We start from the raw sequence: 24796 nt of genomic DNA, 5'->3' as shown, positions 1-24796 counted from the left end.
ATTATTTTGATCTATCTATGATTATGAAAAATTTATATTTATATTCAAAACTATTTAATTTTCTTTTTTACTTTGATTTTTAAAACTTCGTAAGTTTTTTATAACAATACAATGATTAATGATGATAAATAATTTTTGCTCGTTGTATAATAATAAGTATAATTTAAGTATTTTTGTTCATGATCAAGATTAATTATTGAAAAAAATGTAATAATAAAAGTGAAAATTAATAACTCACAGTTCAATCAATTTATGAGTAGTATTTATTTTTATTATAAATCTTTTTTTGAAAAAATAGTGGAAAATTGAATTTTGTTTGCCATAAATTTTCAAAACTCTGTCTTTTTATTACAGTTTGAAATCAATGTTCACATCATCTGTTAGCTTCCTTGAGAACTTTCTAACTGTGATGCAGAGAGCTTCCCTCTGAGCGATGGTAACGATTCCACCTAAAGATTCAAAACATTAAGAGTGAGAATTTTCTTTCTGATCAATCTATGCAAAAGTAATTTACTGTATTAATCCGTGATCAAATTTTCATCATCTATGGTTTTTTTTTTTTCATTTTTAAATATGTTTTTATTGGATTCTATTTATCTTCGTCCGTGAATTTATTTCAATGAAAATTTACTTTATTTGTCTCTTAGAAAGTATCTCCATGAATCATAAAATGAAAATATTTTTATAGTCATCCGCAAATTTAATAAAATGTTTAAGTTATTTTATAGGATATTTTCAATTGATTAGTTGGAGGATTTTATATTTATATATTTTTTATCAATCAATTCAAAAATTTTACAATAATTATATTGTAATCTTACAAAATACTTTTCATCAATTCAATAATTTTACAAACAATAATATTTTAATTTTTCAAATTACTTTTAATCTACAAGTTTAAAAATTCTACAAAAGTAATATCCCAATTTTACTAAATTCTTTCTATCAATTAGTTAAAAACTGTACAAAAGTGATGTAGTAATTTAGAAATGACTTAATTCAAGAGTTTTACAAAAGTATTCATAAAAATAAGAAGTTTTTTTTTATTATAAAATTTATTACAAAAAAATAAAAATAAATTCTACATGTCGAAAATTAAAAAAAAATACAGTCGAATCTCGTTATGAGTCCTATTTGTTTTCTGTTTTTTTTTTTTTTTTTTTTAACCAGACTCGCGTTAATACGAGAGAGACACTAATAGGACTCATAACGAGACTCGACTTTATTTTATTTTTTATTTATTTATTTAGTTTTAATGCCAAGGCGTTAAGCCGAATGGCAAATTTTACATACAAAGATAATGTTCAAATAAGTACAATAAATTTTGAAGCATTGATAGAGTACATAAAACAGATTGCAATTAAAACAAGAGTGTAAATCCAAATGTTTATATACATCACAATATTATGTTATTTTCCAGCATACTAATTTCTAACTATTCGTTACTCATTAGAAAATCGAACAATTTAATTTTGAAAGTCTCCAAACTAAGAGCATTTACAATCTCAGAAGGTAAGTCGTTCCATAACCGAATAGCTGTTATTACAAATGAATGCTCATAGGACGTAGTAGCAAAATTTGGCATCTTAAAGGAAATATTATTCTTAGCTGCCAGCCTATCTGATCGCCTAATTTCAGGATCTTCTTCTATGAATAATCTACGTAGAAATTTCGGTTCACCCGTCGTTATTAATTTGAAAAATAAACAAGCCAGATAATACAGTCTTCAGCCAGATAATACAGTCTTCATTTCACTTTACGTGAAATTTTTTAAAACTATTTTTTTAGATGTTATTTAATTAATAAAAAAAAATCTTTTTAATATCGTTAAATATCTGCTAATTTTAGTATTACAAAATAATATCGTAATTTCTCAAAACATTTTCCATCTAAAAGTTTAAAAAATGTACAAATAATATCATAATTTTACAAAATAATTTTATTTTATTTCAAAAGCTCCAGAACATTAATAACATAACAATCTTACAAAATATGTTCAAGCTATTAAGAGGGAAAATACTTGTAGACGTTTTTATGCTGATTTTCATTAATTTTTGTAAGGAATAAAAAATTAATGTTATTTATTTAAACTATTAGGGTATTTTATATATATTTAAAAGTATTTTTTCATATTTTATAACAATATAACTTGAAAAGTAGCGGAGATATCAGCTGATATCGTAAGTTGTCATCCGACTTAGCAGTTGGTGTACACGATATTAGAAGCCACAATTTTTATCTGAAATCAATGGCACAGAAAAATTACTTTTTTCATATGTATCTTCTATATAAACCTCAATTCAAAAAAAAAAAGTGAAAATTTATGAAAATTAAGTTTGCCGACATCTAAAAATTTTTAGAATTTTTTTTATTGACAAACTTATTACAAAATAATAAAAAAATATTTTCACTTGTAAAAAAAACTTGAAAAACTGTAAGTGCAATTTATAAAAAATATTTTTTAGTTATTATTTAATAAATGAAAAAAATATCAAAAAATTAAAAACGTCGGCTAACTTTAGTATTATGAAAATTTGCATTTTTTTGGAGAGCTGTTAATTCAGAAACACTTTCCCAATTTTCTCTCCAAAAATACTCGTACGCAAAGTAACACATGACCAAAAAATGAAAACGAATTCGTAAATCCATGCTCAATTGCTGCTAAACACCCACAATCCTCTTTTCGAAATAACAATGCGCACGCTCCAGAGGGATGAAGGCGTTCCGCTATTCTCATACTGTCACACTGTCATCCAATCTATCTGTCACTCTGTCTAGGACATTTCTCTCCCAATATACTCGTAGTTCCAGGTCTTCCATTCTATAAACTAAAAATCCACCCTACGGTGCATAGTAGTGTACAGTGCTCCAGATACAATAAACCTTTACTCATACATACTTGGATTACGTCTACCTAGCACGTGTTGGTGGGGACCACCGCGAAACTACCATGTACACACTCTAGAGCATCCCTACCCCCAATACTAGCTTCTTCCCTCTTACACCTACCACACGCCGCTGCCGGCTGCCGGCTGGCAACTTCATTCACGTTTTCGTCGATCGGCATTCACTCGCGAGCCTCAACACCGTGAGGTCTATCTTTCATCGCAGGTGGATTGTGCATCAGTGTAACATCAACACCAATAGGTAGATAGCTATCTTATCTTATCTGCCTATTAACATAATTATTTAATTAATCATTTTTACACAATCCATGTGTGTTGTTAAAAAATTAAAATTATAAAAATAACAAAATAATTCGACTGTCAACGGAGTAATTTTCCAAGACAGCGGCAATTACCCAGTGAAAGACAGTAGAACAATTAAGTGACTTATAAAAAACGGTACTTATTTACTTAACTATCGTCTTCTCATAATATAATTCAGAAGATATATTAACCACACAACGTTGTACTGTGGAAAGTTCTACACGCTCCGTTTCACGTCGTAGGCTTATAGTTACGCCCGTGTCCTCTTCCTTACAATTAATTCTTTGGATGTTTTTTTTTTACATTTTATAAAAAATTAAATTATTTATTATTCAACATTCTCATATCAGACATATCAATTTTAATGCAGCCAAGGAGTAGAAATAACTCGCGAGTTTTCCGCGACGTCTAGACGTTTGCCGGCTACTTAAACTTGTTAGACGGGCAGTTATAGTTAATAAAATAAATCCTCATTTTACAGTACTGTGGGTTAATAAGGAATGCAGTTACATTATTTATCCAACGAGTGGCTTTAACATTTAACATAATTGTGTTTTTGCGGTTAAATTTAAGTGCTGAGTGTTATTAGAATTGTTAGATTGTTATTGTTGTAAGACAATAGAATTCAACATGCTACTTGTTTTACTACTCTTCAACTTTGTCTTCTCTGCGCAGAGTAAGTAATTTTTTTTTTTAATTTTATGTTAGATTAGTTTATTTATTTTTGGGGGACTCAATGGAAGTGTTTGTCTTATTGGTCATGCAATGAACAATGGAGCGAGATTTACAACATATTGCATAAGAAAATTTTTGAATTTGCATATTTGTTTCGTGATTTTGAGAGAATATTTCAATTAATTGTGAAATCATTCCATTAAGCTCTTAATTTTTTAAAATAAATATTGTACAAATTTAAAATTGTGATTTTGCACGAGATAATTATTTTAGAAAAATTAATTCGCTATAAAATTAGTCTTTTATGATTTTTTTGTATCTTAAATATCTTAGATAGAATTTTAATTCAAAGTTATAAAAACAAAATATTTAAAAATGATCATTTAGTTTAAGATGTCATTTTTAAGTTTGAAATCAAAATTTCGAATGAGATATTGAACACGGAAAAAATAAAACTCGAGAAATTACAGTTTCAGATTGTAATTATTACAGATTTTATAAGAATTACATTGTAAAGTGTAATATTTACATTGAAAGCTCTGAAAATTAAATTCAAAAATTGAATTTAGAAAAATGTTATTTCAAACTGTAATTTTTCTAGTTTTGATTACGACGGGACCGATTTTACATTTTATACTGTAATTTTTCGAGTTTTCTTTTTTCCGTGAAAATATGAAAAAATTGTAACTGAGGTTTTTTGTAGAAAATTAATAAATTTTCTTTCCTAATGATCACTTACAATTTTTTCGTATCTTTCATATTTAGGACAGAATATAAATTCAAAGTTAAAAAATTCAACATTTCAAAACGATTTTCATTTTCAAAAATTTTTTTATGCAAAAACTTGAAACAAATATTATTTGCCAAAAGACAATTGCTACAGTTCATACACATATTTCTAAAGCCATTGATCAAACATTCGTATTTATAGTCTTCCTCATAATTCTTTCTGTCACGTTCTTTTCTTCGCGTTTCATTCATTTTTTTACGTAAAAAAAAAATCTTCTCCTTCTTCAAGAAATAAGTCTAATTATTCCCCTGAAAAGTAGCAGAATAAACAAATTTAATCACATTAATAACTTTACTCCCTAAGTCCCATTGGTATGGAGGGTAGCCTCCCTCACGGTCAATTTATTCGATCCCCGCAAATTAAACCAACATAACTTCAAGCAGATAAAACTCAAGGGATTTCTACACTCACACATCCACCAAACATTAATACCGTCATAGTCAGGTGGACTCTGAAATTTGAAAAGAATTTCGACGGAAGCAATTTTAAAAGCTACTCTAGGATTCCAAATGGTCCGAGGATAATAACAATAATAACACGATGCCCACTCACATATTTTCTACCTTACTACCTGTTCATTGACCAAAGATGTCATTAAAAATACCGACAAATTTTTGTCCCTAAATACAGGGTCCATTTTTAAAAATACCCTACATTATATGGGTCTGTCCTGCCTTACTCGTAAGTTATAACACTGTTGCGAGCTAAAAGAAATAACATAAAAAATAATGTACAAAAGAAGACTATAATAGAAAATACTTTAGTCCGCTCAAAGTAAATAAAACCCGGATAGGAATACACCAGACGTTTTCGGACATAACAGATCGCTCGGAAAAACCTTTTATCGCTCCAGGTATCCTGCCGGGCACCTGGAAAACCCTCAAACCTGTATAATATATACACATACTAAACAGAACAGGACCCGAGAGCACATTATGTTAGAGTTGCATTGTGATTCGCGACAATGAAAAAAATACTATGGACCAAGTTAGTGTAGAAAATACAAAATAGCTTGTGCGTAGCCATAGCATTCAAAAGTACTGTATATATACTTTTTATACTACTTGGGCTCGGATTTACAGATCTATAAGTATGAGTAACCCCTCGTATTTTTTCCAGGTTCCGACATGCTCAACGAATATATTTCATTCAAGAATATTCCTCGGCTCTTCGTTCAGCTTTCAGCTCTACATACACTCAATGAGTTTCTTTTTTCTTTTGCTATTTCTTACAAATAACTCTTGGTCATCTTCTCTGATAGACATTTAAAAACTTTGAGAATCTTGTTATAAATCACTTTTTTACTGCGAATTGTTATTTTTTGGTCTTCAAAGGTATTTCTGTCTGGAGTATTTTTTTTTAATTTTCTGGGTGTTTGGAATTTTTGTAGTGCATAAAAGTAAGTCAGACTTTAAAAAAACAAAATTATTTGGCTTTAGTTTACGAAGAAATTCTAAGATTTTTTTATTTATTTTTGACTCTTATTGTTATTTTGCCAAGTTATTGGATATGAAGTGTGAAAATTTTTTAATTTAATCCAATTATTCCATTACGTCTGATGATAACAAATGTGGACGGAAAAATTTTCAAATAAATTTAAGTTGTTTTAAGAATTGTTTTTTGACTCCTTCAAAATTAGAAAATGAATTAAACAAATTTTTTTAACTTTATAATTAAAATTTTTTAATCATTATATTTTTTTTGCGTTTTATAATTAATTAAAAATTTTGAAACTTTCTGAAATTCCAAATCTACATACAATAAGTCTTAAAAAAGTAATTACCCAAATATGACCATAAAAAAGATCTAGCGTGCAACGAAATAAAAAAGTAACTTCCAACGAAAATATTTAAGCAGAATTAAAAGAATCGTAAAGTAATTTAAAGCAACATACGAATAAACCCGAGTCCATTAACCCTTAGATCTTATTATGCAGGCAAGAATGTACCAACACGTATTAAGAAAATAAACATTCATATAATACACCTGTAAGTATGTAGCTCTCGGTCCGTCTGAGTTTAACACATGTATACATATGATTCATTCACACATGCATACACATGCACAGTACCTCTACGCTGATAACAGTCAAACGGAAATGAAAAGATAGTCGACAAAGGTAAGGGGCTCTCTTGTTACAGAACACGAATAGAAATATAAAACATTTCATAATTTAGCAAATGTATTTTCTTTTCGCGTCCTTGATTGCTGTACTCATTATTATCTTTATCAGATCATCATTATCATTATCACTATTGTTCTGTTTACTGCTCGTTAGTCTTACATTCGAAAAAAATTTATAAGTAAACGTGTATAGATATTGCAGATAACAATAATTTTATTTAACATTTTCTCAGAAAAATTTACTTAAAAAAAAAAAAATTGACAAGGAGTAATAATTTTTGGAACGGTTCTTTTTTACACGAATCTGAGTAATTATAAAAAATGATTTGGTCGATTGATGAATTTTTCTTGAAGATGTCATGTTTATAACCGCTCGTCCGTACCTGAAGCGACAGATTAACGGCTTTCGGGTTCTAAGAAGACTTTGAAGTTTGAAATAAAGACAATTAAGTTTAAAATAAACAAGCCTCCATTATGAATTGTTATGATTGCATTTTAACTGTCACAATAATTAAGTTTAAAGTAGAGTAAAATAAACAGTTAAGCATTAAATTAAGCAGGCAAAGAAGAGAATAATTGTGACGAGAAAAATAGCCTCCCGGTACTTTGTTCCTTGGGCTTTATCGTTAAAAATTAAAAAAGTCTCACAGACTAAGTACTAATACAGCATGAGTACAGCTGCAGCTTCACTTGTATTATTCCGTAGGCTTGCCGGCTAGCGGCTACGGAATCACCAGCTGATTGTGAGAGTATATGAAGTTGGTTTGCGGTTTTAAAGACGTTTATGTCCTAACCGCCGAGGCCACTGGAGTAAAGATTACGATTCTCGCCAAGAGAATAGGACAGGAAGAGACATAAAAAATAAAATATTAAAAAAGGATAATAAATAAACACTTAAGCTCCGACTTTGCGTACCGTGAGAAAACTTTTCAGTTATGTTATTATCGCTTGTACTTGTGTCGATAAAATTTTGCCATATTTTGTGGGATATTGTTTTTAAATATTAAAATGTAGTAGTCTAATTCTTTGTTCGCCGATTTATTTAAACTATAACAATTATCTTCACAATATTTGAATGAATTTAATTAATCTCATAATAATTAATAAAACCCGTAGACTGAAAGAAAAATTTCTTTTGAAAGAAATTGACATTGTTGTGACAAAAAATTGATTTGAATTAAAGAAAAAAAAAAAAAAACAATCTTAGATAGACAATTTGCGAATTTTCATCCAAAATTTTTATTTCCCAAATCTCGAAATAAAATTGTTGAAAATTTTAAACAAATTAATAACGTTGTTAATTTTTTTTTTTTTTTATTTTTTCTTTCAGTGTAAAATAAAATTACATCAATCAATAAAATGTAAATATCAGGACAATTTATGACCCAGAGAGCATAGTGGTTGATGGAAAATATTTGAACAGTGGAAAAGTAAGGCACAAGAATAATAAATTCATTAGATTATATTAAAATTATTAGGGTAGTAATTATTAAATAAGGTTGATGAATATTGATATAAATATTAAAATGTAGGTAGTGGCAATAGAAGTATAAGCGTGCTGATAAATAAATTGTAGTCTGCTGACTAATAAACCAGACACGAGTGACTAACTCGATAACGAGCAGCTAAAGTTAATATGAGAGTTATATTAGCTCGGATTGGTGTGGTATGGTATGGATGTAAGTGTGGAGAGAAAGTTTTATTTATTCTGAGAAATTTTCAGGTGTAGTGCAGATTCATCACGCCTTTACAGTTCGCTGCTCGGTGTGTAATAGACGATGCATAAGACTTATTTCTTTTTTATGTATTTAGTTGAGAAATATTTGTGATAAAATTAAAAATATTCAATTGAATTAACAAGCTTTAATGTTAATTATTAATTAAATAGATCTTTTTTTTAATATAAAAAAATGAAAACTTTTACTATAAAAAGAAATTAAATTGAACGTTCTGAAAAATTGTTATGCAGGGTAAAAAAGTGACCATAGATTTTAAATAAACCAGAACTACAGATTCTTAAATTTTCATGAATTTTTTAACTACTGTATAAAATTTTCGTATTGAAGCGATCATAAAAATTTAGAAAATTATTATTACTTTTTATTCGACTTTTTCACCTAGAATTTTTTAATTAAAAATTTTTTTTTAATTTTTTAACTTTAAATTATAACAATCAATGCAAGAATTACGTCATAATTTTTCCAATGAATTTTCATAAAATGTCTTTAACTGTCTATCTATAAAATGACATATAAATCGATATTTTTTTATAGAGTAAAAATTATCATTTTTTGTTTATTATATTTTATCGAAAATATTCTTAAGTAATGATTAACATTAAAATTTATTGATAATTTTATTTCCAGAACACATATCTCTTAAGCCCTATTACAAGATTAAATCTGCAAAATCGGATCAATATATTAGATTTTAATTGACGAAATACAAGAAAAATCATAAATTTTGAGTCCGACGAATGACGTTTGAAGTTTTAATAATAACTCACCTTAATTGTATGAACTTAAGATATAACGAGCAATCTTGCTAACTGAAGGCTGATGTTTGATTGTGTGTATATATTTTAACAAAAAGATAACAGTTATAAAAATATAAATATTTGATGATGGAAAATAAATAATTATGTGTTTTTGAAATCTTTGACGTGATTATCGCTCAGCATGTTAACTTCCGCTCGAAATCTTCACACGAAAGATAAAAAAGTAAAGAGCTGAGATAAAAAAAAGGTGGAATAAAAAATATGAATGAAAGAACGCGGAGATCAAAGAAATCCGACGACGACTAACGCCTCGAGGTGTTTTCTTCACTCTCATTCTCTTTAACACTTGTCTCCATCATAATAATCCATTGTATCAACTTTGCACATTCTCGTTTACTCATACCTTAATGCATTACATACTGCTTTTTATACTTTTCATTCACATATAAATATTATTTCTTTTTTCGTACTCTGAACACATTAAAAATAATACATTTTATATTTACATTTTAAAGTTTAAATATAAATAAACAAGATGAGCTAGCTAAAAATAAACTCGTAAAACATTGTTATCCGTGTTATTAAGCTACGCGATGAGATGCATTTCTTCATGACATGAGTGGCAACTTGAAGGTAAAAGCCTTCTGGCTTACATGCCACTTGACTGTCTGATTAATCTCAAATTAAAGCTGCACTCTCTCCTTCATCTCTTTTTATTTTTAAATATAAATTTATAAAAACAACTGTATTATTAGTATATAGCAGTTCATAAAATATTGCAGATTTTTTTTTTCTTCATAAAATGTGGCCTAAGAAGTCTACAATAAGTTCTGAGTAATAGCCTTGAATTTACATCGAAATTACAATGACTGAATAACTTTATACACTTTATTAGCATTATAAGATTATTCTGGTCATTCGAAAAAATTTATGTCGAAAAACTGAAATTGTCATCTGGTGATTTTATTCTCAATAGTATTTTCATTTTAATTTGCATAAGTTGTTGTTTTCATAAAATTACGCATACAAAGCTTGAAAAGTCACGAATTTCTACGAAACCAGATTTTACTTAGCCCGACATCGCTTCATTTTCAACCAACGTATAGCTCTTTAGGAGCATGTAAATTACAATTATATTTAAATTAAAAAATTTTGTAAAATTATGAAACTTAAAATATTAGCTCTTAGCTTTTTGTCACTTTCCAAGCTTAAAATTCAACGAAAATCATTCAGAAACAATTTAGATTTCTTTTTTTCTAAAAATTTTCGAAATTGTTTAAAATATTCATATTTTTATGACTTTTTTAATTGTTCTAATAATTACAACTTCAATAGAATCTCTTTAATTCAAGAATATTGTGATTATTATCAACATGATCTAGGACCCAGAAAAACGGTAGTATCTAGCGCTAAATACTCCTCAAACGCAGATGTCACTTTATAAGTGTGACTACCATGTTAAAAAAGAATTTACTTGCTAAAAGTTTTGTTTTTCTACTCAACTAATTATTAAAAAAACAAAATAACATTTTATTGAAGTGCAGACGATCACTAATCTCGAATAAAACTAGCGATGTTTTAAAAATCTGATTTAAGTTTCAAATAAAATTAATTAAAAGCTGTTAAATTAAGGCAAAAAGAAGTTCAAAATTCTAAATCGCGACGAAAAGTACTTCGAAAAAGCTGCTAAAGACTTAAACAGTAAAACTTCAATGTCAAAATAATGAATAGTATCCAGATTAGCGTGATTGCTTTTTTGATCTCCAAAAAAAAGCATTCTTTGTTATATAAGTATAGCTCACCAAAAAAATTAAGTGTTTTAGTATTTGTTTCTAAAATTAGTCAGTGGGCGCATCCAAGATTTCTTTCCAAGTAAATTAACGTGGATTTGTTACTTTATTTAAACGTTTTTTCCATTATATTTTTTTATCGCGACTTTAAAGTAATTTTGACAACGCAGACACTGGCAATCCCCTGAAATTCTCTATACAACTGTACAGTTACTGTTGCGTGTTATTTATATTTTCAACTGGCTACAACTCGTTCAAACTTTCTTTCAGCATTAACATCCCATCGCAATCCATTCTATCCTTCATAGCAACAGCTGCGATCCTTCTCAAAGATATTAACAGTCAATAATATTATCCAAAAAAAAAAGTATTTTAAATAATAAATTTTATTTAATAACATCGTTGTAACTTTTAGTATGTATACAAACATTTTTCTCATCGCAACTCAATAATTTAAAAGCGTTAAAGTAAACAAAATTTACAATGTTTCGGGTAAAATTTACCATGGTAAATAAAAAAACCGGAACCGGCTGTGCGACTGATCATTTTTTTACCAAAGAGATGAAATAATGAATATATATGATATGTGATGTGATGAAGGAAAAAAAGGCGAGGCTTCCTGTAATTCGAGTCACAGCTGTCATATTAATAATTATATTTTTATTTGAGAAAAAAATTATCCAAGTATATAATCTTTTTATAGTATTATTTGGGATGGTATTGACTTGATGTTGAATTGAAACATCGACACGTGTCAATAGGCGTATAAAGGTCCATCGATGCTCACACATCGCGTTTATACCCATCAACTCAACCAGAAGTGCCGTAGAAGCATTTTAGTGTCGTTAGGTCAGGTATACGTGTATACAATAAACCTATAGATATTCACATATATGTATGGTATGAGGTATGGTAAGAGGTTTTTATTTATCGGGATCACGTTCAACGGGTATTAAGTGGAAAAAGAAGCCTTTTTATATTAAGATCCATGTGGCTCGTGACACATCTGTCTTTTTATTCACTCCTCCATCAACCATCCACTATCAACCATCAATCCGGTTCAATGACTGTCTTATTGGTATATGAGGACATTTTTGTGCCACCCACGATAATTTATTACGAGTTATAGTTAAAACATTAATAAATTTTATTTGAGTGGGAATTATATATGATCTTATATGATCATTTTAGAACATATATGACAAAACATGAAAGTATACTCATCAAGTATATAGGATCTTATACATAAATCATATCTAATTTTATATGATTCATGTGTGATTATATGTGACCATACACGACAAAGTACGAAATAATTTTTGAACATATGGGAGTATACATCCCGACAGAAAGTTTCTGGACAAGATGAAAATTTATTAAAACGATTATTAAAAGTAAAATAAATCAAGTAGAAAGTCAATGACACGATCGTATACACTTTGTAAAATAAAATAGCATTTTCTTTATAGATCAGGTTAATTTGTTTATATATCATATTTAAATTAAAAAGTAAACAAGCAGGTTGTCCGGAAACTTTCCGTCGGTACTGTATGGTAAAGTATGAAATTATATTTCATCACATTTGAAAATCTACATGAAATTTTATCTATGAATCATATGACCTTGTATGATTTATGTATTAATATGTGGACATATATAACGATGTCTGATTTTTTTAAACCATATGAAATCATATATGAGCACATTGTGAAAAAAATGTATATTTTCTATTGGTACAATTCAAGTGTGGTCATATATGGTAATATGAATATATATGATAAAGAGTGTGATTTTTATATCACTGTAAGATTCATATAAAATTGCACTTGGCTATATATATTTGAAAGATGAAAATCGTTTTTTTTACCATACTATTCACATAAATATTTTATACCTCAATATAATTGACGTAATTCATCATCGTCCTAAAATAAATATGCAATTGATATTATATATGAAAAAAAAAAAAAACATTTAAAATCGTGGGTAATAAGCGACCTTGTCCAGAATCACCAACCTGTCCCTTATTACCACGTAATAAGAAAATTTAAAAGCATAAAAATGTTAAACAGCCTTATTTTGTCAGCAAAAACATTCTGCCTGAAAGAGAAGATGTATATTTATTTTGTTTATTTATTTATTTAAAAAAAAAAAAAAAAAAAAAAACGAAATGACTCGGAGCTTCGTTTGTAGTTTTATTTAGCCGAAAAGACTAAATGAATGGTTATAGGGGTCTTTATATATATTTATATAAATGGGTTAAAGTATTACGTGGGTTTAGGTATGCATTCGTATTTGGGTAAAACATTGATTTGTCGACACCAGGGCAGACTGGGTCTGTTTGTGTTAATGTTAAAATTAATGTTAATGTTAATATATATCAGTGGACTAGTATGTATTATGTATTATGTATATGGTCCTGCTATATGCGTAGTCACTGGACAAGCTGATCCTGAGGAACAAAACGAGTTGAGTTTAAAGCAGATATTCTTGCTATACTTAAATATATACATGTATATAAGTCCGTGTATACTTGCTCGGCATTTGCATAGGAATTCCGAACAACCCACACGCGACTTGTTACTATATATATCATGGTCATGGAGCAGCAAAAATTATAACTTACATTTTATATTTCATTATTTTTATTCATTTTTTTTTCTGGGCATGGGATTGATGCAAAAAAATCGATATTAATTTAGCGGTTTATTTTTTGTCAAGCATGGGAAAATTTCTGCGAAATGTTTTATACGGTGTGTGTTTAAGGTGGGGGGACATAGTATATAAAAGCATTTAAATGTATAACGAGTTGAAAGTAAATGTGAAAAGGATAAAACGACCAGGGAGCATTAAAGTCACTCTAATCGGTTTACACGCACGAGACACCAATAAAAAACACTATACAATATTAAGTGAACATAATTATACTGTTACTATACAGACATATTACTTGTATCGAGGATCGAGGGTGAAGGTTTATTCAAGTTCAAGTTTATTTAACTTATGACTTGTGACCTACGACACTACCTTATTATGTAATAACTAGCGACATGTACGCTCAAGTCGAAATTTTAAACTTATGTTATATTTGTAGAGTTTAAATTCTAATTGTTTTTGTTTTTTGCGTAAAAAAATTGGTAATTAATGAGTTACTATTTTCTACTTTCAGAAAGTTAAATTAAAAATAAGCTTTTAATTTATACTTTTGTGATCAAAAGTAAAACATAAAAATCAAAATTCTTCATCCCATTTAAAATTAAGAATTACTTTTTTAATTTTTATCCGTACTTAAAGTGAAGATTGGATTTATTTATTTTTTACCTCGTCAATTCAAGGAAAAATTTATTTCTCAATTTAATATCCACATTTTTGAAGTAATTGAAGTAATAGTTGAATTTTATTAAATTAAATCTTCAATTTTTAATTAAAAACATTTGAACTACATAAAAATTGAATTACTAGCTTTTAACTCGGAATTTTGTTAAATTTACCATATTTTTATAGAAAAAAAAAAAAATTGACTGATATTTTATCGATAAAAAAAAACAACCATGTATTTTTAAAAGTAAATAGAAAAAATTATTCAGAAACCTGTATCACTACACATCCTGCAGCACTTGCTAACTCTAATGCCACTATCGATTTTATCCCAACAAAATAACAGGACACAGTACGAGGGGAGTGAACAAGCGATATCGAGGTATTAAAGTTTCACGTAGAGTCCAAATATATATCAAAGAGGGTGCTGAGGATTGCTCGTAAAAGTTATTGGGGTAAATTCTAATCCGAGGGGAAGATGAAGTGGAATCTTTTTGCTTTCGAAATAACAGCTATAAAAAAGAACCCCCCGATAATGTGCTCGCACAATTCATACGGAAATGAACATTTTAATGTATTATCGTGCTTAAGTATTGTTTATTATTCGCCGTTTCGCAAAAATAACTGTTTTTGTTTTTTGTTTCTTATTAGCCTTGTACATTTTGTATATATTGTTCTATATCCTATCCCATTGGATTGATTTCAAAGGAAATAGAACTCATGGGAACTTTTGAGTTCTCAATTCGATTAATCACTTCCTGAATGAAGTAAAAAATAAAAATAAAAATAAAAATAAAAAGGGAATATTTCACAAGGGAACGTGAGAATGCGGCATACCCGGACTGGCTTCCGAGGGCGGAATCGCGAAGCCTTTGAATTTCGTCGACAAAAGCCCTCTACTCAGCATACACTGGAGCACGAGGACCGTAATTAAAGGAAAAGATATGACATTTCATATCTCATTAGTTTATGTACCACATGTCCCGTGTCTATTATTTATTTAAATTAGATTAAAGATTTATTACGCCTGTTATATATAAATATATGAATATATATCGATCGATAATACTGAAATAAGAAAGAATAAATAAACAAGACATTTTTACTGCTCGTTAATTATAAAACGAGTTAACATTTAGTGTCTGCTGTGTATATTTTATATTCATATGTAGACGCAACTTCATCTTGCGAGTAATCGCAAATCAAAACGTGTTTGAACACGCATATTCCGTTGAGTGATGTAAAACGTCATCGTTCTGAGTCACACCAAGTATGTGTATCGTAAAGCCTTCATATAAGCAAACAGAACATTGTTTTTAAATGATTAAAATGTTTACGGTATACATTTAAAAAAATTGCAGTAGAATTTTTTATTGCAAATTACTTTTACTGAAGTTAATTTTTTTATAAAAGTTAAATAAATTACGAGTAAGAAAAATTTTTTGATGCAAATTGTAGAGAATTTTTTTTTATAAGCAAATAAACAAAGAATTCACTGATGAAACTTTATTTATTTGTAATAAATAATTTTAACTCAAAGTTAAAAAAGCTCAATGTAAGTTCAAAATTATATTCAAATTTAAAAATACTTTTTTTTACAATTCTGTAAAAATTAATCAATTTAAGAGAAAGAAATATTGAATTAACAAAATGATTTTCAAGAATTTGTTAATTTTGAATAAAGTCGAAAATTTTTTGGATAAATCAAAACTTATAGTTTAATCAAGAAAAATTTTACTCAAGATTTTTTTTGAAATTAAATTCACTTTTCCAGCAGTACACATTTTGATGGTTGAAATTTTCTAGTAAGAAAAAATGATAATAAGCTTCTTGCATCAAAGGAAAATATTGATTGACATCAATGTAAACTATCAACTAAAACACACGTGCAGTTGCCTAAGAAATACCTATTAATATTATTACACCAGTAATGTAAATTACGTAAGGTGTCTGTCACTCCTGCAATAGATATTAGTATACCATAAAGATGACAGCCAACGACAGATGGATATTTAAAATTGATACCTATAATAATTATTTAAAAAAAAATATAATGACAACGTCTTGGAAATCCATTGAAACTTAACACGCGAGCGTGGCAAATTTCCGTACGTCTACCTGATGATTCCAATTCTTTCATGTGTTTTTTATTTTTACGTCCAACATCTGACCTTGCGATAAAATGTTATATTATGAAGGAAAAACGCCTCATTTTTATTATTTTAAACCTTTAACTCTAACAACTGTAGTCTCAAGATAAAAGATAAAAAAGTGTATCAACGACTTGATTCTGCAGCGCGTCTTAAATGTAAAGAGATATACATTTTAATGCTACAATAAGTAAAAAATAAAAACTATGAATCGGCCCCCTGCTCTCAGCTTTTGCGATACCAGGTGCTCCTGATGTCGTGCTACCAGACTCTCATCGTTAATTTTATTTTTTATTACTCTTATTTTCTGAAAAGAACAGAGACTTGGATATACATATATTTCTACAGCAGTCCAGGCGCGTACACCAGACCTGCTTAGGGGACGGACGGGCAAGACGGAGAGGGCGGGTAAAATGAATAATCGTTTTAAATCGCTGGTCGGTCGATAGAAATATTTTAGACAGCAATCTATCAATCTATTATGTAACTACACTTACCGTTATCGATAAAGCATTGGTTTTGCATACTTGTGGGAATTTTTTTTATAAATATTGAAATTTAGGAAAAAAAAAAATTTTAAATCGTAAGTATACAGTACTTAGTTTAATGTTGTTAAGGACGATGCAGATTTGATTTTTTTTCTTCATATTCAGGACGCGGTTGATATTTTTGCGACGATTGTTTTGATTGAAATGTATTTTCCAATCAGTATTCGTTTTACGCGACCTGAGTATTCATTTTGCCCGCCCGTGGTAGGGCAAAACGGATAATGTTGACTTTTTTTTTTTTTTTAATTTCGAAGAAGAATTTCTTTGTTATTATTTTTATTTTACTTTAATTATAAACTTCAATTACCCAAAAAATTATTAGCCAAAGTTAAGAATGGATATGATTATAATATATATTTGTTATTTCATTTTTAAATTAACATATCCGTTTTGCCCGTCCTTCCCCTACTAACACACTAGGAAGAAATGATACCAATGAGAAAATTTTTTATCGGAAGTACGAGCACTTCGACAGATGTTTAACCGCGCATTTTTTGTAGAATAAATGTATGAATATTTTTTCTGAACTGAGCGAGTGATTTCATTTTTTCTTTATGGTCTCATTTGATTACAAATCGTTCGACAACAAATTTTTTTCAGTTCTTAATTTTCTGTACAATGTCCAAATGCCCTTCAGTGGTTTGATTGCAAAAAAATTGTAATTTTGGCATGCCAAATATCGTCACATTTTCAATGAAATTTCGAGCCTTTTTCCTAGCTCTACTATATTAGATCTATATTTTTCCAAATTTTCAATTTTTTTTTTATTGTAAGAATAATATTTTCTAATTGAAGTTTTTTTTTTTTTTTCGGGCACTGTAAAAGCTGCAATCACTCCAGCAGTGGGTCATTTTTTTTTTATTACTAACTACGAAAATATTGAAGATTTTTTATTGAAAAAATTTGTATCTTTACTTAAAATTTGTATAAACATGGCCTGAAAATTAAAAAAAAATGTTCTGCAATTATTAAAAAAAAAATGATTTATTATTATTACTATTATTATTTCTAAGCAAACTTTCGTGCTACTAAAATTTTTATTTTACAAACCAAGGAATCCCGAACAATTTTATTACTGACAATATCCGAACAATTAAATTATTCTGCTTCGTCAATCTGTAATAAAACTAAACAACAAAAAATAATTTTCAATGCTCACGAACTCCTCCGTATTTCGTGTTCTCGGAAAAATTACAAGGGATAAGATAATAAAAAAAAATAAGAAAGAAATAAATAGTACATAACTCGTGAAGCGAGTCGATCGCGTGCCACTGTCTTATTCTCTTATTTACTTGCGAAAAAATCCTATATTGCGAGACGTCAAATCGAGTACATGGCACGAGCTACTTTATTTATACACATACCAGTAACATGTAAATAAAAATACTTTTATGCTTCCTGATCGTGGACAATTACTGGACGCATGCTTTTGCTCTAGACCGGCAACGCCAATTTGCTGAAGGCAAGGACTTCCTATGTAAAATAGAAATACTCTTCAGGAATAGACCCATACCGATTCTTTTAAATTTGTCTTTGGTATTCTGTCTTTGAATACATTGAGAGTCGCAGAGCAAAGCCCGTACAATGAATGCGAGGCAAGAACTTAAAGCGGTGACAAAAAATCTAAAATAGAACGGGACAATAAAAATTCGTCACCCTTTACGTCAGTCTGTATGGGCTCAAGCCTGGAACGTTAAATTGTTCTTTTTTCTGGGTTTTTCGGAGAATCATCGAACCCGTTCAGTTTAAAAGAGTTTAAGAAAAGTTGCGTTGAGAGTTATTCTCAAAAGTAATGCCAAGTTGAATAGCCTATGGACACGAATGAGTTTCCGGTCTGGATCAGTACACATATAGCATTAAAATATGCTGCCCAGATTTATCCTTGACTCAGCCAATTTGAATTAAACGTCTCGTGCTACTGCTACGCCTTGCAGCTACTCAAAAGGTCTCAAATAACAGCTGAATATGCTATTTACTCATGTGCACTAACATATATTATAAATGGTAATATATATTAATATATTGCAGTACGCATACGCATATGTGCAAAAGTACTTACGCGTAATTTGACTCTCACTTCATTCATTATATTTATTTCACAATTATAAATCCAGAAATAATTTTTATAATTAAAAGAAAATATTTATTTCAATTATAAGATTGTTTTCAAGAAAAATTTTCTGGTGTATTTACTTTCACTTCAACAGTTTGTCTACAAAAATATTTTACATCTGGAGATTCCAGGTGTTAACGTCCAGGCCACCCGGAAAATACACCTTTTGTTGGCTCTCGAAAATATCCCAGTGACCATCAGTTTGCTCATGTATTGTTGAAAGAAGAATAGAAAGTAAATAATTAAAGGTTGAATTTTTACTTACGGAGAAGATAAGCAGGATTCAGAAGAACAATGATGAGGATAAATAACAAATAATTGTTTTCCGTGTTTTTGAAATAATGAATTTTCCAATCAATGAAAGAGAATCTACTTGAGAAGCTGAAAGATGATCAAGATGGTGGAGTTTTGCTGAATAATTCCTCTGTTTTGTAGTGTATTGTTTGCAATCCTGATAAGTGAGGAACGATATCTTGATTGAAATTAATGGACAATAGGGTTGTTGTAAGTAGTTAAATGAAAAAGTAAAGGGAACAATAAATAATTGTTGAAAATGTTAATAAAGCTCTGAAAGACTTTTTAAGGATTTTGATTTTGATCAATGATTATTATTTAATGTTTAAATGTAAACGAAATTTCTTGAATGAAGTTGACAGATACTGATAAAAAATTAGCTTGATTCAAGAGAAAAAATCTTTAACCGAGAACAATTTTGTAGTTTAATATAATCTCAATATTATTTTATTAGAAATAAGTTTCAACTTGAAATTTGATAAAACATATCTTTTGGTATTTTTTTATAGATTAGAACGAAATGAGGTTCAAACTTAAATTTAGAAAAAAAAATTTTTTCTCATTAATAAAGAATTGAATAATTTTTAAACTCAAAGTTAGAAAAAACTTAGTTTGACTTTTTAAACACAATTATTGAACTTACACAAATTGTCAAAACTATCAGTTACAAAAAAAATCATACAAATTTTTTAATCGTAATGACCCGTACAAAAATGGATTGATCACTCATTGATCACTAAGTGATCACTGACTGATCAATCATCGATCACGGATTGATCAACAACTCATCGTTAATTGATCAATAATTGATCAGTCAGTAATCAACCACAGATCAATAAGAGATCACTTAAAGATCAATAACTGATCACTCTGAGAAGAATAATCTGATAGTGATCAATCAGCGACAATCTATAGATCACTCGGAGATATTATAAAAATTGTCCAGTGATAGGATAAAAATTGCTTGATACTGAAAATAAAATTTATTTAAAGTATTCTTGATAATATTTTTTATTACAGCTATTACTTGTATTTACTTATGATATTTATAGTTATATATTCAGTAATGATTACTTTATAAAGGGTCAATCCTTTCTTGATAATTAAATGGCCACTGCATGATTTTCATTTAAACACGACGATTTTTATGCGATTTCCGAATGATCTATAGGTTGTCGCTGATTGATCACTGGGTGATCTTTAACTGATCTCTGATTGATCACCATCAGATTATTCTCAGAGTGATCAGTTATTGATCTTTAAGTGATCTCTCATTGATCTATATATGGTTGATTACTGACTGATCAATTATTGATCAATTAACAATGAGTTGTTGATCAATCCGTGATCAATGATTGATCAATCAGTGATCAATGAGTGATCAATCCATTTTTGTACGGGGATTTGTAAATGATATAAATCTAAAGATAATTTTTAAAATTAACTTTCTGATTGTAAGGATAAAAAATCTAATAATTAATTTAATTGTTTCTTAGACTTTCAAAATTAGTAGACAATATTTGCTCCTTCTTTCATAAAATATTAATAAGGAATAAATTCTAACTTAAAATTTCGTTCTTTCGATATAATTTTTTAACTTTCATTAATTTCTAAGACCATTTTTTTACTAAAAAATTATAATTTGCAGTAAAGATAATAAATGAATTGCTTATATAGTTAAATATCCAGTTTTTATGCAAACAGTTTTTCTTCTGAAGGGTAAAAAATGACTATTAACTCCATTTTACACATAAATAACATGTTGAACCGGCTTGTTCAAAGTACGCCATAATCTTAGACTCGTGACGTCACTTACCCGTCAGAAGCTCTAGCTGAAACATTGAAAAACAATATTTTTTACAACTTCCCGATATCTCGTGACTAAGTTACTAAAATATTTCATTTTAAAAAGATTTATGATCGAAGATATAAGAAGTATCGATTTGAAGAAAAACGTGAGCAAGTAAGAAGTAAGAATAGTCATTTCATTCTACTCGACTGTGCATTAAATTTCCTCTTGCCTTCCAGAGTCTTTATGCATGATACTTATACTCTCATTTCCCGGTTGAGATGTGTATGATACAGAACCAAGCCCTTGTACTTGGATTCACCGACACGAATGGAGCGGGAAACTACTGACTGTACTGGGATGAAAAATAAAATATAATACATATGATATGTGTAGTTGTATAGAAAAGTTGAGATAGTTCAAGATGGCGAATGTAATGGAATGGAAGCGACCACTAGGTATTCGCGGATTATAACAAACTTCCGGTCGAACCCTCTACTCAGAAAAGAACTATATATATATTTGTATACGTGTATAGATGTTGATGAATGTAAGAAGCCTTTATGGCTGTCTTGTATATTGCTCATTCCGGCGAATCGCTTTTACTTCTTATTCGCATCTATACACTATGTACCGACTACAGAGTCTAGTATTGTTGGGCTGCTATCGAGTGTGACGACCCAACAACCTCGATACATGCTAATACGGCTCATTTACCATCACTTTTACAATTCAATAAACAATTAGCTAATACGGGTACAAATTTATGAATTATCCTATCCCATCGGAAGATAATTTCACTCGGTCATTTCACAACACGGCTTTCAAGTACATGTATACGTCATTTTTTGTTGTACAACAATCATCTGTTGTTGCGATTTATGAACTGAAATTTTTTAATTTATTTTTGATGATACATTATTGAAGAGAAAAAATTGTTTAAGATTCAATTACAAAATATTTTGATGATTATATTGTGGTTTTCAAATTTATGATTGTTCTTTATTAAGAAGAAATTTATCTGATTTTTTTTTTGATTTTTTGGAATAATAATAAAAATTTTGACGATTTTTAAATCATAGAAATAATTAATTTGATCTTTAAAACTGATTAATTATAGAACTGAAAATAAAAGCTTAATTGAATTTTTTTATTTTTGAATATTTTACGTAAAATTCGTTTTTAAAATTTTTTATCGTTCTTTAGTAAGAAGAAATTATTTGATTTTTTTTTAGTCTATTACAAAAAAAAAAAAAAATAATTTGCTACTTGAAAATAATCATAAAAGGTCTAATTTGATTTTTGAAACTGACTAGTTTCAAAATTGTAGATAAAAAAATAAATTCAATTTTTTTTTAATTTTAAATTAAAATTAAAATTTTTTTTTTTCAAAAATATTTTTCAAGCTTTTAATTGTTCATTGAGAAATTATTTTAATTTCTATTAAAATTTTTTATAATAACATAAAAAAACATTAACAAGTTCCTAAGAACTTTGTTAATATATAAAAAGAATGGACGCAATGACAGATTATGAACATAAAAAATTTCACAAATAAGAAATCATTAAAAAAAGCTAGACGTTTTTATAAACATAATTTAAAGTTTTGATTATTCTTTAATAGTAAGAAAAATTGATAATAATATTAAAAGATTTAACATTAAAAAACTTATTAAAAAAAATTAATTTGATTTTTCAAAATGATTAAAATGAATTTGTATAATTTTCTTCAATAACATGCTTTACCTCAAAATAGTTTAATTTATTTTTTCCACGAACAAGTTGATTATATTAAAAAAAAAAGTTGAACCTATATAAACCTGCACTGAAATAAAAGAGCACTAAAAAATACCCAATTCAACAATTAAAAAATGATTTAAAGACATTAAAATTTTCTTAAATAAATAATATAAAAAAAAAAAAAACAACAATTATTTTGGACTCAAATAAATTTTTTACTGTGAAAAGCGAATAGAAACCTGGCGTTCACGCTAGAGGCGTGCAATAGAGATGTCCATAAAACTAAAACCCATGTATTTCAACAAAATAACCCCGTGAAGAAGATTGCCGTGTCGAGCTGATCCAAGATTACAACTTATGAGTTATAAAGTAAAAGAAGATATTGTTTATTGCATACTACATATAACATCTTGCAAATATAATAAACCGGGTTTAAATTTCGTTTAAAAATGAAAAAAAAAATTACACAGCAGAATGTAAATGGACGAGTCCTTACAATACGGCGTAGCAAAAGCAGGAAGGTACGATATACCATCTATAGATATATATTTAAGACTTTCTCTGTATTTTCCGTTCCTATAACTAAGCCGCATCTATGTCTTCTTGTTCTTACCAGGGCTATCTTTATCTAGCACTAACATACATGGGACGGCGTTCCAGGCCACGCTCCTCAGGCATTTACATGCAGGGATCCTCATGCACTTATTCAACAATTATTCTTTAAAATGACGACATTATACAAATTATTAATATTATTAACACATAAATATTAACTTTTGCAGTGCATATATTATTACTATTGCATACAGTGTTGCTCCTTTAATTATAATTATAATCACATATTTGCTATGCTGAGTTTATAAACTCTTTTGTAAAAAGAAAAAACAACTCTTGTTACTAATATTTAAAAATCTCGAGCACGCACATAGTCGAGCTCCAGCTCACGCAAGTTAGCTCCTGCAGGTTTTTAAAATCGAAACTGTTGATGCTTTGGAGGTGTATTAACTCGATCGCGAGTCGCAGATACGACGTCGTTATTCAGGAGCGAACCTTTTCTTCCACGATATAATTCATATGTGATACTATGTATGTGTATATGTATATGGTATATGGATGAATATCGTGAGTTTAAACAACCGGTACAGATATAGAGTAGAGAGTAGAGGAGGAACCATCAACCACCAGTCAGTTATATTTCTTCCAAGTCTTTCATTTTCTCGGTTGCGCACTTGGCGAAACGACACATCAGACTTTAACAGTCCACCAATTATTTCTCAATCTCCCAGACATTTTTTCTCAATCCTAAAATTAAAATAATAAACAGTCCAAGTCGGTCTTCATTATATCGATATGTGTGTATTTATTTAAAACTTCAAACTTGTTCGAAGTACATAAAAAATAAAATCATTAAATCTGAGCAGAATTCTGCGGGATTATTTCTTCTGAAGATTTTTTTGATAAAGATCTACATTGTGAGAACAGTTTATTTAAATAAAATAAAACATCTTTATAAAAAATAAGTCTCTTATTTAAATACCACCAACTAATATACAGAAAAAACAATTTACTTGAATCAACTAAATAATTTTAAAAAACATTTTCTTGATTTGAGTAGAAAGATTCTTAAACTAAAAATTTTTTTTTGTTTCAAGTAAATTTTACTTGATTCAAAAATTTTTCTCTTGATTCAAATTAATTTTTTTTTCAATGTACTTATTTGATACAAATAAATGAATTTTTTTTAGACAATGATATGATT

General features: G+C 28.5%; 1 protein-coding gene across 1 annotated transcript in view; it reads left to right on the top strand.

Moving 5' to 3' along the window:
- The first annotated feature begins 2632 nt into the window (after positions 1 to 2632).
- The window catches only part of LOC123268992, a 53235-nt gene continuing 31071 nt past the window's right edge, over positions 2633 to 24796 (top strand). Inside the window, exon 1 of the mRNA XM_044734467.1 lies at positions 2633 to 3885. Coding sequence (XP_044590402.1) covers positions 3840 to 3885 — 46 coding nt within the window. The 5' untranslated portion in view covers positions 2633 to 3839. The remainder of the gene's footprint in view (positions 3886 to 24796) is intronic.

This window comes from Cotesia glomerata, linkage group LG7 (genome assembly GCF_020080835.1).
Source record: "Cotesia glomerata isolate CgM1 linkage group LG7, MPM_Cglom_v2.3, whole genome shotgun sequence".
In the NCBI taxonomy this organism is placed as follows: Eukaryota; Metazoa; Arthropoda; class Insecta; order Hymenoptera; family Braconidae; genus Cotesia; species Cotesia glomerata.
Note: the sequence above shows the minus strand (reverse complement) of the source record. Positions and strands in the feature narration are given on the sequence as shown.